Raw genomic sequence first — 15,770 nt, forward strand, 5'->3', positions numbered from 1 at the left:
TGGGTGGTCCAGACGCCCACGACTACGGAGGAGGGCATCCCAGCATAGACGGAGGTTGCAGCGGCGGATTCGGATTATTCTTGCGAGACATGCGGGACACCCAGTCAGGGTGCTGACCACAGAGGATATTGAGAGATCCGCCAGCGTCCGATGCGGCACATATTATGAGATGGAAGCACCTCCATAGTGTACCCCCCGTCCCACATGATATTGTATCCCCTCACTGTACTCCACTCACCTCCATAGCGTACCCCCCCCCCTCACTATATTCACACCCTATAAGGGTTTCTGTTTACCTTCCAGTTCCAGTTTCATTTTCTAGGTGCCAGTAGTATCATCTTTATTTTTCATTTTCTGGTTTTTTATCCAGACATTGTATCAGATCCACCATGATGTAACTTTTTGGTCTCATAGGTCATTATGGCCTTTTGAAGACGTTAATATAACATTTCATTTCATTTCTCTCTCCTTTCATTGCCTGGCTCTTTAATAGAGCTCTAGCAGAGGGTTTGCTTGAGACATGGACTATGCATACTGTAGTGCCTTTACATAAGGCTGGGGACCGTATGGACCCAGCCAACTACAGGACTATCATGGTTGGTCATACATTGGCCAAATTATATGGGGCAGTATTGGAGGCAGAGCTTAGTCACTATGCAGAGGCCCACAGTCTCCGAGCCCCACGACAGGCAGGTTTTCGGCGAGGCTTCTCCACCATTGACCATGTCTTCGCTCTCAGGATACTGATTGAGCAGGCCAGGAGCCGACGCTTACATTGCTGCTTTGTGGATTTCCGCAAAGCGTTCGATACGGTTCCTCGAGAGAGGCTCTTTCAAAGACTCATGACACTCGGAGTACCTACAGAGATGATGTGGGGAATTTATGCTCTTTATGAGCGTGTGGCAGCCAGGGTCAGATGCCCAGGAGGAATGTCTGCAGACTTTGCTAGCACCATTGGTGTGAAGCAAGAATGCCCACTATCTCCCACCCTCTTCGGGATATACATCGACGAGGTAGCAGACTATATTCAGCGAGGAGGTGGAGTCGGCGGGCAGATCTCGAACACACAGGTACATATTATGCTATATGCTGATGACATTATTCTGATTTCAGAGACACGGGAGGGACTATAGCAGCATCTAGGGGCTCTAGAGCTTTTCTGCAAAGATAGAGACCTCACAGTGACCTTGGGAAAACCAAGGTTATGATCTTCCATACATCGCCAGCAAATGAGGAGATCTGTTTTTATGTTTGAGGGCAGCCAAGTAGAGGTCTCTACATCTTATGTATATTTGGGGATTACATTCACCAACAGAGCTAGGCGATTCTCTATGACGTAGGCAGCCCATGATCGACTCACCCGAGCCTATGCAGCCTTGGCTATGCTAGAGAGACAGAGCCATCAGGCACATTTCCAGGAGCCCCGTAGAAAAGGGTGGCTTTTTGACACTTTAGTCACCCCAGCCCTGATGTACACATCCCCAGTTTGGACACCAAGCTTGGCAGCCTCCACATGGAGCCAGATAGAGCGCCCACAGGTCATACTGCTATCCCGGATGGTTCGTAGCAAGCCATCCAATCCCCATGACATTGTGAGAGCAGAGTTTGCTATTGGGGTAAAGACATTATGCCCACCCTTATAGTATGTACAAGCCCATAAGTTTTATAGTACATAGTACACTTAGTACTTTTAATGTACTAAGTGCACTATGTGTACTAGAGCAAATATACATGTGTGATAGGGGAGTCACACACTCATACTTTGTGAGTTGACTTATCCCCACACGTCTCTCTCTCTCTCTCTCCCTTCTCTGTGTGTGTCTCCCACATGAAACCCTAATTGTTTCAGCTGAGCTTCTTTAGCTCCTTCATTTGCTGCACCACGAATGCTAGTGGAGGCACTCTTTCAGACAGTATGTTTCTTGCACAGACTCAGTGACATGCCGGTGGACCGACCCCCGCGCATTGCTTTTGAGGCATCTAGGCAGCTTGCAGAGTCAGGGGACAGTCACTCATGGTATACACAAGTAGTCCAATAGCTCCAGAGTTCTGGGTATGATATGGACCGATTACCACCTACCCAATATGATCTACATGCCCCATACCTCTCCCTCTCACACACTGAGAGGAATAGAGTCATCAGGCAGGAGCTGATTCAGAGACATATCATGCGCACATGGGTGACACCATCACAGCCTCTTCGTACGAAGATGGCATACTACAAAGATCATTTCTTGATGCTGACTTATGATGGTTTCATTCAGAGACCGCACTACATGGATCTATATCTTCCACATGCTCTGAGAGTAGTGATTGGACAGCTCCGGGTTTCATCACACCCCTTGGAGATTGAGGCTGGACGAGCAGCCCGCATCCCACGGGAGGAGAGATTATGCAGATTATGCAGAGAGGATGTGGAGAGTGAGTCACACTTTGTATGCAGATGTCCCTATTATGATGGGATCAGAGCCACCTACCCTACTCTCTTCAGAGGAGCTGACACATCTTTTCAGTACATCCTGCAGATATCAGACCAATGAGTACTTGGGCGCTTCTTACTAGAGATATACAGACACAAAGAGCAGTTACTCCCGTCAGGAGAGAGGAGAGCCCAGATCCGACAGACTCAGCTGACCAATTTCTTCCAGAGGACAGCCATCCCAGATCCCACAATGATGGGCCAAGGAGTCACTTTGAGGAGAGCACAGGAGATTTGAGCATTGCGGCGTCCACGAGCGCGCGGATACCGACCTTCCCACAAACATCAACATATGATCAGGGACATTCAGGCACGACACCAAAGGCAACTACAGGAGAGAGGACAGCCAAGACCCATTGATTTGGCGGCCATCTTGCATATCATTACAACTGGCGCTGACATGTATGACATATTACACCCCCCCCTACTACAGGATGGAACTGACTAGGAGCATGCCTGCATTGAGCATCGTTGTATCACCCTGCCCTATAGTTGTGCATTTACCCCAGTAGTGCTCCATCCTTATATATGTACATACATCCCGACCTCACACTAACAGTTTTCTTTCAGTTTTTTTCCAGTTGTTGTATTGTGCACTGAGCACCATCTGATACTCAGAGATACCACATACATTGTACATGGTTTTGTCTCATAGGCCAGTTCTCTTTGGCCTGAGAGAGACGTTAATACAATCTCTCTCTCTCTCTCTCTCTCTCTCTCTCTCTCTCTCTCTCTCTCTCTCTCTCTATATATATATATATATAGTATGTATGTATGTATATGTATATATATATATATATATATATATATATATATATATATATATATATATATATATATGTATATGTATATATATATGTATATGTATATATATATGTATATGTATATATATGTATGTATATATATATGTATGTATATATATATGTATATATGTATATCTATATGTATGTACATATAGACATACATATAGATATACATACATACATACATACATACATACATACATACATACATACATATATATATATATATATATATATATATATATATATATATATATATATATATATGGCGTAACGTCACGCAAGCCCCCCTCCCTACTCGCGCTACGCGCTGGTGGTCTCTCTGTGTTCGTGCTGCACACCCTTGCTGTGCTGCCCCAGGCGCTGCCCTGTTCGCGCTGTGCTGCGCCTATTCGTACCCACCCACTCGAGTTGCCCTGCTCGCGCTACGCACCCTTGCTGTGCTACGCCTGGCGCTGCCCTGCTCGCGCTGTGCTGGCCTGTCCTCCATTGCCAGAAGTACTCATCACCAGTTTCTTCCGGACCCAGGAGGTGGAGGAAACCGACATATTGGATCTTGTGGACCCTCCACGAGCTGCTACGGGCCTACCTCGCCCGAGAGGAGTTACCTCGGACCGAGCCTCTGCACTCCAGTGTGTCCGACTCCCTCGACCCCCCCCCCCCCCCCCCCCGGCCACGATCACCTCATCAGCTCCAAATCCAGGACATGCTCCACCGCCATCGAGCTACCTTTCCACGTGACATAGCTAAGGGTGACCTCTCGGCCATACTTGTCAACCCCGTGCTTGACATTTTGGAGAGTGGTATACCATCTACTCGGAGCTGATGTTGCTCCCATGTTTTTATGTTCTTAGGTTTTCATGATGAGTTTCCATGGACAGTTTTGTATCACTCCAGTGAGAAAGAAAGAAAGAAAGAAAGATTTTATTAACGTCTTCCAAAAGACCGAACTCGGCCTATGAGACAAATCGGAGTACCTGTATGGGGTATCCTCTGTCATCCCAACAAAATGAAAAAGTACTGAACAAAAAAAGCTGAATCTGGGTGTGCAGGGGATGGAGCTCTACTACTAGGAGAATGCAAAGCTATATGCATGGAGTATACAATCGTGATATGCAACCTAGCTAGCTCCATCCTGTACCATACTGGGGGTATAAAATGGTATACATCAGTGAAGGGGGTGTCCACAGCTCCCTGAAGAACATGCCTGGGTGTGCTCTGAAGCGAGCCAGTCGCTCCACACCCTCTCTGTGAAACTGAGCTCTGATCTCTGTCATCTCTCTCTGGTATAGGCGTGGTGTCCGAAAGCCAGGTGTCCTCTGTCTCCTGTGGGCTCTAAGTGTCTCAGCTCTCTGGAGAGTAATTCCCTGCCGTGTAGGGGCTGGGAGGGGGATGGATCTCTGAAAAAATGTAGTAATCTGTGTCTGTCGCCCCCCCTCTGGAGCTATCTAAGCCTGTAATAATGTCTCTCTGTGGCGCTGTATGTCTAGAATGTATCTCCCCAGTATGCGCTGGTCTACTGTCTCAAAGATCTGGCGTAGGGAATGTGGCTCTCTGAACAAAATGGGATCTCTCTCTCTGATGGCTGTATATGCTCTGCATCTGCATACATAATGCTCCTCACTCTCCACCTCCTCTCTACACAATCTGCATACCCTCTCCTCTTGGGGGATCCGTGCTGCTCTACCAGTCTCAATCTCCAATCGGTGTGATGAAACTCTGAGCTGACCAATAGCCACTCGGGAGCCGTGTGGTAAAAAGCCCTCCATGTATCTAGGCCTCTCTATAAATCCATCATCAGTGATACTCATGAAGTGATCTCTGTAGTATAGCATCTTCGGTGGAAGAGACTGTGTAGGCGACATCCATGTCTCTCGTGTATAGAGCTGCCATAGATCCTGTCTCAATACTCTGTTCCTCTCACTATGAGAGAGACGGATATGTGGTGCATCGCTGTCATACTGGAATGGTGGTAGATGATCCATGTCTAGGCCATGCTGTGAGAACCAATGTGTGACCTGTGCATACCATGATCCTCTGTCTCCTGCCTCAGCCAGCTGTCTAGATGCCTCAAAAGCTCTGTATGACAATCTGTCCTGTGGCATCTCCCTGAATCTGTCTAGCAGGCATATAGTCTGAAATATGGCCTCTACCATCATAGGAGGCGCAGCAAACTCTGCTCGGATAATGTCATGAGGCACTGACGGTTTGCTGCGTATCATGCGTGCCATCATGAGGGCCTGTGGTCTCTCTATCTGTGTCCACCAATGGGTAGCAAGGCCTGGCGCCCATACCGCTGCTCCATACATCAATGCCGGTGTGACTAATGTGTCAAATAGCCACCCCTTCGTCCGGGGCTCCTAAAAATGCGCCTGGTGGCACTGTCTCTCTAGCATAGCCAATGTTGCATATCCCCGTGTCAATCTAGCTCTGGCTGCTGAGCCCATGGTGAAGCGTGTGGCTGCTGCAGAGAAGGTAACCCCTAGGTACACGTATGATGTCACCACCTCCACCTGGCATCCTGCGAGAGTGAATGTCAGCTGACTCCTGCCCTATCTCGATGTATGAAGGACCATAACCTTGGTTTTCCCAAGGTTCACAGTAAGACCCCTCTGTGTGCAGAAATCATCGAGTGCATGTCGATGCTGCTGTAGACCACCTGGAGACTCAGACACTAATACAATATCATCAGCATAGAGCATAATATGTACTGAGGTACCTGCAAAATCAACTCCATCTCCGCCTCCCCGTGTAATGAAGTCAGCCACCTCATCAAAGTATAACCCAAATAGCGTGGGGGAAAGTGGGCATCCTTGCTTCACACCAATGGTGCTAGCAATAATCTCGGACTACCTCCTGACATCTGACTCGCCCAAAAACCTGCTCATATAATGCATAGATGCCCCATGTCATATCTGCTGGTATGCCAAGAGACTGCAGGCGCTGAAAGAGCCTCTCTCGTGGTACTGTGTCAAATGCCTTGCAGAAATCCACAAAGCAGCAATAGAGCTTTCTCTTCCTCACTCTGGCCCGATCAATCATACATCTCAAAGTGAATACATGGTCAATGGTAGAGAAAGCTCTCCTGAAGCCTGCCTGCCCTGATGAGCGTAAACCTGCTCGCTCAGCATATAAGCTAAGCTCTTGCTCCAGCACTGCACCATAGAGTTTGGCCAGCACGTGGCCAACCATAACCGTCCTGTAGTTGCTCGGATCGAGCATATCCCCTGTTTTGTGAATCGGCACAATGGTGTGCATCGTCCACTCCGCAGGCAAACCCTCTGCTAGTGCCCTATTAAACAGGTGTGCAAGAAAAGGAGCTAAAGAATCTACTGCATATATGAGATGCTCACCCTGCAGGCCCATATGGTCGGCGGCCCATCCATGCTGTAGGCGGCGGATAGCTTCCTGTACCATCGAGTGGGTAAAGAAGCTAGCTGTGGTAGGTCGGGCTGAGGTATAGGTGGCTGCTGTGGGGCATGGTATAGGCCCTCTGCATATGTGTGCCATGTCTGTGGGTCTGCAATAGGTGTCGGGGTCCGGGGCTCTCTGAAGTGCCGCCATGAGACAGGACTATCTCTACTCATGAAGAAATGAAAGATCTCTAGCTCCTGTATCTCTGCGAAGGCCCGCCTTTTGCGGCGAGTAAGTCTCCTCATCTCTCTCCTCGACTCCTGCTCTGTGATGGCTCCCAAGGCTCTCTATATGCGGAGCCGTGAGTATAGGGCTCTGCACTCGTCATCATACCATCTATTCTGGGGCATAGTCCCAAGTCTCGCAGGCTCTCCTAAGTGTACACGATGTGGGAAGCTCTGTAATGCAACCGTGTGTAGGAGTGATGCCAGCTGGGCTGTGATGGTATCCATAGGTGCCAGGGGATCCATGAGTAGGAGCCCATACTCTACTCTGCCAGTGTATATGTCTGCCATGTCATGTGTGAAGTAGATGGTAGTGTGTGGCGTCGGTATGTGGGGGGCTGATGATACTGGTGATCCGGCTAGTGAAAATGCCAAGTATGTATGATCTGCCCCAATAGGATGAGGTGGAATGGAGAATGAGGTGACAAGCTGTGATGCCTCCAAAGACCCCATAATGTAGTCTACCACCGTGCCTCCGGTCTGTGTATGACCCCCATGTGGGAAGCATGTCAGCCCTCCTGATCCCGGCCACTGTAGCATCCCGTTATAAATAACGAGACGATGCCTGGCTCCCAACTCTAGTAAGTGGTCCCCATAATGTCCTCTGTCTGGTCCAGTATCCTCTGATGCCCGACTAGCCCCTATCTCCTCTGGATCCACAGGGTGGAGGATCTCCATGTCATCATAGTCATACACCTCACACTGTCTGCTCTGTGTGTGGGCATTGAAGTCGCCCGTAAGAAATACTTCCCCTAGTGTAGAATAATGCATAATCTCCTCTGACAGACAAGTGTATGGCGAGGCTCCTGTCTCCTCCTCCTGTGGCATGTCCTCTGTAATGACATAGGAGGATCCTGATGGAGAAAAGTAACATAAAGCTATGTATATAACCCTGTCCTGTGAGAGCTGTAAGCTGATCCACATGTATATGGCCTCTGGATCATGTGCTACCACTCTCAGTCTCCCCTGTAGCTCCCGTCTGAATAGGACTGCTACTCCCCCCGACCCTCTCGAGGTACCCTGGCGTGTGGTCCTCCTGTATGCTGACTCCCACTGGAATCCCTCTACTCAAGGTAGCCCTCTCTCTGGGCTCTGATGTGTCTCTGTCAGAAGTATGATGTCTCTCCCCACCATAACATGCTCCCGTCGTCCAAGCTACACCCATAGTGAACCATTACAGTTCCATACTGCCATGTGTATCTCTGTCAGTGGCCTGGTCTGTGTCCCATAGGCCCCAAACCGCTAATCCATGGGCCGGCCATCAATGAAAACCCGACCATCTCGATAGAAGGCCTTCTTGCCTTCTCTCCTCGCGTGTAAGACTCGTGGCATGCAAGTTCTCCTATGCTCAAGCTGCATCCTCGTAAGATCATCATCCAAGAAAATAGGAGCTCCCTCTAAACCCCGTAGTATGACCCTCTTCCTCATGAAGGTGACCCTCTCCGTCTCTCCTGCAAACTGTAGGATGAGGGCTCACTTGCGTGTTGAGTCTTTCCCGGCTCTCCATGCTTTGGTGAAGGGGAGAGGGTGCTCTTCCTTGTAGCCGAGCTTCATGCACAGAAGCTGTCCATCTTTCTCGGGGGTGGAGTCGGGTGTCTCGGCTATACCTGTGACTCGAATGTTGAGGCGGCGGGCATGCCTCATCTTCTCCTCCTCAATGGTGGTGTGAATGATTTGGTGTTCTTCCCTTTGAGTCTCCTCCCTCACTTCTTTACGGATGTTCTTCTTCACCACCTCAACCCATCCTGACTGCTTGGCTTCGAGCTTTCCCTCCATGTCCTTTGTGATCTCCTTGGAGATCTCTTCTTTGATGGCCGTGAGAGTGTTGTCATTGATCTCCCCTTCTTTGATGGCCGTGAGAGTATGGTTCAGGATGGAGCTAGCTAGGTTGCATATCATGATTGTATACTCCATGCATATAGCTTTGCATTCTCCTAGTAGTAGAGCTCCATCCCCTCCCCCACTCATTGCACTTATTGCACACCCAGATTCAGCTTTTTAGTTCAGTACTTTTTCATTTTGTTGGGATGACAGAGGATACCCCACACAAGTACACTCCATGCATATAGCTTTGCATTCTCCTAGTAGTAGAGCTCCATCCCCTCCCCCAGTATGGTACAGGATGGAGCTAGCTAGGTTGCAGATCATGATTGTATACTCCATGCATATAGCTTTGCACTCCTAGTAGTAGAGCTCCATCCCCTCCCCCACTCATTGCACTTATTGCACACCCAGATTCAGCTTTTTAGTTCAGTACTTTTTCATTTTGTTGGGATGACAAAGGATACCCCACACAGGTACACTGATTTGTCTCATAGACCGAGTTCGGTCTTTTGGAAGACGTTAATAAAATCTTTCTTTCTTTCTTTCTCTCTCTCTCTCTCTCTCTACTGCGCTCCCTCTCTCGCTCCTCTCTGCCTATGGGAAGCGCTGCAGAGTAATCTCGAGGAATGGCTCCCAGTCTCCAAGCGAAGCTCGAGGCCCTCGAGACGGCAATGAAGGCACTAATCAAGGAGAACAAGAAGACATCCGATTCCAATCTCAATGAGGTGGAGAACAAATTACACCGGCACATCATGGCCCTCGAAGTACGGGTCATGGAACTTGAACAAGAGAACACGGCACTCGAGGAGGAGGTGAGTGCATTGAAAGTGGAACTGGTAGCCGTCAAGAACACCGAGAAGGAAGAAGGGGAGATCAATGACAACACTCTCACGGCCATCAAAGAAGAGATCTCCAAGGAGATCACTAAGGACATGGAGGGGAAACTCGAAGCCAAGCAATCAGGATGGGTTGAAGTGGTGAAGAAGAACATCCGTAAAGAAGTGAGAGAGGAGACTCAAAGGGAAGAACACCAAATCATTCACAGCACCATTGAAGAGGAGAAGATGAGGCAACCCCGCCGCCTCAACATTCGACTCACAGGTAGAGCCGAGACACCGGACTCCACTCCCGAGAAAGATGGAAAGCTTCTATGCATGAAGCTCGGCTACAGGGAAGAGGACCCTCTCCCCTTCACCAAAGCATGGAGATCCGAGAAAGACTCAACACGCAAGCGAGCCCTCATCCTACAGTTTGCAGGAGAGATGGAGAGGGCCACCTTCATGAGGAAGAGGGTGATTCTACGAGGATTACAGGGAGATCCCATCTATTTGGATGATGACCTTACGAGGATGCAGATAGAACACAGGAAAACATGCATGCTGAGAGTCCTACAGGCCCAGAAAGAGGGCAAGAGTATTCTATCGCAATGGCCGTGTCAGCATCGATGGCAAGGCCACCGATTAGCGCCAGGCGGCCTATGGGACATCGGCTATGGAGGATCCAGATTCACAGATACACATAGCAGTTTGGAACTGCAATGGAGCACTTTGGACACATCCTGGGAGGATGGAGGAGGTCATGGAGGGACGGGACATCATACTACTTACAGAGACACACTAGAGCCCAGAGAGGGGGCTACCCAAAGTAGAGGGTTATCAGTGGGAGTCTACACATAGGGGGACCACACGACAGAGCACATCGAGAGGATCTGGAGGTATAGCGGTACTCTTCAGGCAAGAGCTACATGAGCACCTACGGGTGACCAGGAGGCTAGATACATGTGGATCAGACTGCAGCTCTTGGTAAACAGGGTGTTATACATTGCTCTATGCTACTTCTCTCCTAGAGGATCAAGATATGCCATGACAGCAGAGGAGGAGAGTAGAGAGAAGGAGAACACAGGGCCCTTGGGAGAGTCACCATATGCAGCCCTTTCAGATGAGATCATACACTACTCCAACCTGGGGGAAGTCCTCCTTATGAGGGACTTCAATGCACGGACACAAAGCCAACAGTGTGACATTTATGATTTCGAGCGCTCCGAGGTGATGCACACACTAGAGGTGGAGGACACGGGAGCTTGTAGGGTGTTAGAGGACATGGGGCCAGATAACACCAGATATGGTCATCACTTACTTGAGTTGGGAGCCCGACACCATCTCGTTATTTATAACGGGATGAGACAGTGGCAGGATTCAAGAGCACTGACATGCTTTCAACAATCAGGGGGGGTAGCACAGTGGACTACATCATGGGGTCCATGGTGACCACACAAGCAGTGACATCTTTCACCATCCCCCCCTGTCCTATTGGTGTGGATCACACCTACCTCTTGCTGTCACTGGCGAGCTCCACTGATGTACACCATCCTACATCCCCAGTATGGTACTGGATGGAGCTAGCTAGATTTGCATAGCATGACTGTATACCCGATGCATACAGTACTGCACATTGAGCCCCTAGTGATAGAGCTCCATCCATCCCTTGTCAGTTTTGAAGGTCCACTCTCCCATCGATCCTTAGCTTTTCAGCTTTGTACCTTGTACCTTTTTCTATTATCTGAATACCCAAAGGATAGTGACAGTTGTATATTGTTTTGTCTCATAGGCCGACTTCGGCCTCTAGTAGACGTTAATAAAGCTTTCTTTCTTTCTTTCTTTCTCTCACACACACATGATTTTGGCCCCCTCTCACAGGTGATGAACTATAGATGTTTGGGCTTGTACTTGATGATGGAGTTTCACCGTCATCAGGGATCAGCACGACACCTCTCAGACCTCTATTACAAACTTTTTGGGCCCCACAAGGTGACCATAGGGATCAACACCCAAACTTACGTAGACTAGGGGGAAGCGAACATCGCAGCCAAGCCTGCAACCCTGTCACGTGCACGCTCATGCCATGGCAAATCTTTGGCACGAAGATGATGCTACTGATGCTAAATGCTGACTTAATCAGGGATTAATGCTGTTAATGCCGAAGATTAGCAATGGCACAAGCGTGCATGTGACAAACCCCCTGGTGCCACGCATCCGGAGAGTCACCAGAGAGGGTGTAGCCTTTTCAAAGAGCAAGATGTCACCATACCCAAAGATTTAGACCCACCACTTGCAAATGCAAGATGTCCTCAGATGCCATGAAAATGTACCACCACAGCAGGTAGACATTGCTGCACTTTACAGTGTACGCTACTCAAGAGGAGGTTGACATGGTAACCTTTGACTCTCTTCATTGTATACCATAATTATCAAAACGTAAAAACATAAACGCAACGGCAGCCAATGCAATCACATGAAAATGGTTCTTTTTTGTAAATGTAAATGGATAAAAATGCTACATCAACATGAAACCTGACTTTTTTTCTAAATGTAACATATGAAAACGCCACACCACGCCATCAAAAATGTCACATAAACAAAACCATACCTCAAATGAGCTCAATCTTACGATCACAGTATGAAAACGGCTTGCCAATGGGCGTTTGTAAACGTTTAAGGTTTCTAAGCCATCATGATTTGGTACAGGAAAAACGTCATGCAAACGTGAAAATGTCATAAAAACGCAAAAACGTGTTTTTATCAATGTAAACGGAGTTGTCATGCAACTAGGCTGTATAATACACGTGTCCACCGATTATGCGAGCCAGTTTCTATCTGGTAGATGATTCTTTTTTCATGTTTCTCACATCCAGTTATTCATGGATCATATGTACTCATTCTTAGTCTCAAAGATGCTTTTGGTCTGTTGTAGACGTTTGATATAATTTATTTCTCTTTCTTTCTTTTTTGCATGCGTGCATTTCTCTTAAACGACATTGTAATGCTCAAGATTAAAAAGTTCTGGGTGGAAGGCACAACACTTACAGGAGTACACAAGATATGCGCATCTATGTTGATGTAATCCTCTTCCTTTTCATGCTGAGCTTCTTTCCAGTTCTCATCACCCCACATCGTCTCATCCACATAATCATCATAATCATATTGATACTCCTCTGTCAATCCATCCTCCATGTTCTCCTCCTCATCACGAAAAACATCAAATGAAGCATCAGCTGCATCTTCTAAGGTTTCCTGGTCATTTTCAACAGTGGGAGTTTTTTCACTTTCGCCTGCTTTAGCATCTGTTTGCGAGTTTCCTGTATCTTCAAAAAGCCGCCGCCTTTGTGCCCCATGCACAGATGATACGCCCAAATTCAGAGACTTGTTCAGAGAAGCAGCAGCCATTTCCAATCCCATGCCTAATACTTCAACTTGTTTCACTTCTTCATCGACCTTTGCATCGGCTAAGTTTCTTGTTGGTGTGTTTTCTGGCTTTTTTGCAGCATTTACAGGTTCTTGACCTTCTGTTTTGTTGACTACTTCCTTGCTCATGGTTGACTCCTCACTTTGAAGTGAGGCACCACCATCAGCTTTATCAGTATCAGCAGCCGCCTTGAGAGCAGTCTCGTTAACACTTGTTGGAATTGATTTAGCATGATCTGTAGTAAAGAAGAAACTGGGTTCAGTCAAAAATGCACTTACAATAACCATGACCACTTGGGCACAAAGCGCTTCAACTCTCCCCCTATCTTCATCTCAATCCATTGAAATCTGTAGCTATGAGGACATGCACAGCATATGGAGAAAAATTTGTCCAGGATACAGTATTACAAAACCACTACTTTGAGAACCAAGCAGGGCAGAGACATCTTATCATCTTCAAAAACCCAACAAAAGAATTCAAAAAAAATACCACTAGAAGTGGACCGGCTTCGACTTTCAGCAATGAGACTCTCATCCTTAACATCAGGATGCGATCGGTCTGCATGATCTTTCTCTAAACCCACATACCAATCTTTCCGAATGCGTTCCCTTGGGAGAACCAGCTTCTCTGTCATTAAATAACCTGAGGGCCTTCACAAAAACATGAACTTTCACTTAAGCTTCAAATATTTCATCATCTTTCAGTTCAAAACAAACAATTACTCTGGTCAAGTAATGCACCTAAAGAACAAGACTTCTCCATGGTATGTTGCCAATGTGATTTCCCGAACACCATCCTTGTCGATATCATACATTAAAGGGCTTGAATGAACAATGGATTGGTGAGATGCTGGCCAACCTGCAATATCCAAAGGTGCCTTGTGAGACTTGAATCCTTGAACAACTTTGAACATAAAAATTGGACACAACAAAGAGATTTGTACCTGGCAACTTTTCCCCGTCTGATCCATCAAGAACCTCTATGTTGTGCACAAAGGAAGGAACAACCACCTCCAATTTGCCATCACTACAAAACAATTCATTTGAGGGTTAGCATTCAATCAAATTGTGCAGCTTTCATTGTACAAAGCATTGCTCATGTTGTGCTTGCAAATATAATATTAAATTATAATTTATTTGATGTCAACCCTTGATTGGTGTATTTAGGCACGTACAAAAAAGAGAGCATTACCATTTTCAACATAAGAATACCTATTTATGTCTGCCACCAAAGGAGTGGCATATATGCTGGAGCTCACTTCCGTCTGCCACCGTAATTCGACGTGCTGAGGACACTGTGTATTCGTCAATGCTGCTTCATCACTGTAATCAAAAGTGTAGAGTATCCTCTATAAATGGAAACAATTTGCACCAATGTACCCAAAAAACAAGAGGGGAGGAAAAAGGGGAAAGGGGGGGGGGGGGGGGGGGGGGGGGGGGGGGGCGAAGAATGTAATATTAACATTTATGAAAGACCCCAAGGGTCTATGAGACCAAAAGTAATACAATGATACCATAGATATACCAAGCCATGGAAAACTGAAAAAAAAGGTAAAAAGAAAACATCTAACACTAGTGTATGTACATGTAATCAGCAAATGATCCTGTGTAGAGAAAGATATGCCGTGATCAGCTAGTAGACAGAATATCAGACCTCTGTGATGGGAGCATGTCATATCGACCGAGAATCTCGTGGATCTGTCTCTGTTAATAGGAGGATCATGGTGCTCTAGATGAGGGTGTCTGGCTTGCAGGATAGATCGAGCTCGGTCACTGAGGACTCCTGTCGGGTGCAAAGCCGACCTTCGGGTATGGGTGGTGGGCTCTGATGTCAAAGCAAGGCACTCATCTGGGTGGTGGACTCTAATATGGATGCCTATACCACGAAAAAATCTATGATGGCTCTTTGAGAGGTGTCTTGTCGAGACTGGGCCTGTCTCTCAGCGTGCTACCTGAAACCGGGCTTTAGAAACTTGACGGGCGGTGAACACACTTAATCACACTTTAATCACTTTATGGACTAGAATAATAAATTTGGAAGAAAAAGAAAATATTTAAGTGGAGCTAGAGTGCTCTTGCAGAAAAGACCAATTGGTCCCAAAGCATGGTGTCCCCGTAGGTATTTATTTATAATTCAAAGTCGGCGTAGCCCTTGCACAACTCCCGAGAAGATTCCTCCTTGATCCACGAGGAGGAGATCTCCTTCAAGCTTTCACCCAACATGTGTTATTCGAATACAAGAGCCTTGGCCTCTATTTATACAAGTTTGGGGAAAAAAGCTATGCTTTTCCCCCTTAAAAAAATCTACTAGAGAGGCTTTTTCCCGAGTTCTTTCTTTTTTTCTTTTTTTTTAATAATAAAAATGCATGGTGCTTAGCTTTTTAAAAATAAAAATAAAAATCCATGCTGCGTTTTGGGATGCATTATGAATCTTCCAAAGATCCGGTAACTGAAGACGATAGGAAACATCACTCATCTGCTCAATCACCTGAAAAGACCCATAGTACCGCATACTCAATTTAGAATATAAGCTCTGTTTACCCTTCATTTTCCTGAGTCTAGCCTTCTCAAATCTCAAAAGCACCCAATCACCCAAGCACCTGTACATGTGCCACGTGGCTGGGCCACGTGTCAGCTACTGACTAGGCCACGTGTCAACTGCTGACTGGGCTGTCCCACAAGGTGCCTTAGCTGCTGCTCCTGCATCAAGGTAAGAGAAACATGCATATGTACATACAAATGGGCATGAACAAACATGTACTCACACACACACTAAACATGTATC

At 47.1% G+C, this 15,770-nt stretch overlaps 1 protein-coding gene and 1 pseudogene across 1 annotated transcript in view; one reads left to right on the forward strand and one right to left on the reverse strand.

Moving 5' to 3' along the window:
• Positions 1-15,770, reverse strand: part of DEX1 (defective in exine formation protein (DEX1)) — an 82,518-nt gene that overhangs the window by 37,219 nt on the left and 29,529 nt on the right. Inside the window, exons 3-7 of the mRNA XM_086780651.1 lie at positions 14,198-14,308; positions 13,930-14,012; positions 13,727-13,844; positions 13,476-13,636; positions 12,608-13,221 (exon numbers count right to left, since the gene is read on the reverse strand). Of these exons, the coding sequence (XP_086636777.1) occupies positions 12,608-13,221; positions 13,476-13,636; positions 13,727-13,844; positions 13,930-14,012; positions 14,198-14,308 (1,087 nt within the window). The remainder of the gene's footprint in view (positions 1-12,607; positions 13,222-13,475; positions 13,637-13,726; positions 13,845-13,929; positions 14,013-14,197; positions 14,309-15,770) is intronic.
• Positions 9,371-10,208, forward strand: LOC147640448 (uncharacterized; annotated as a pseudogene).

The sequence above is a fragment of the Cibotium barometz genome, chromosome 3, assembly GCF_041138505.1.
Source record: "Cibotium barometz isolate CiBa-2024 chromosome 3, ASM4113850v1, whole genome shotgun sequence".
NCBI lineage: Eukaryota > Viridiplantae > Streptophyta > Polypodiopsida > Cyatheales > Cibotiaceae > Cibotium > Cibotium barometz.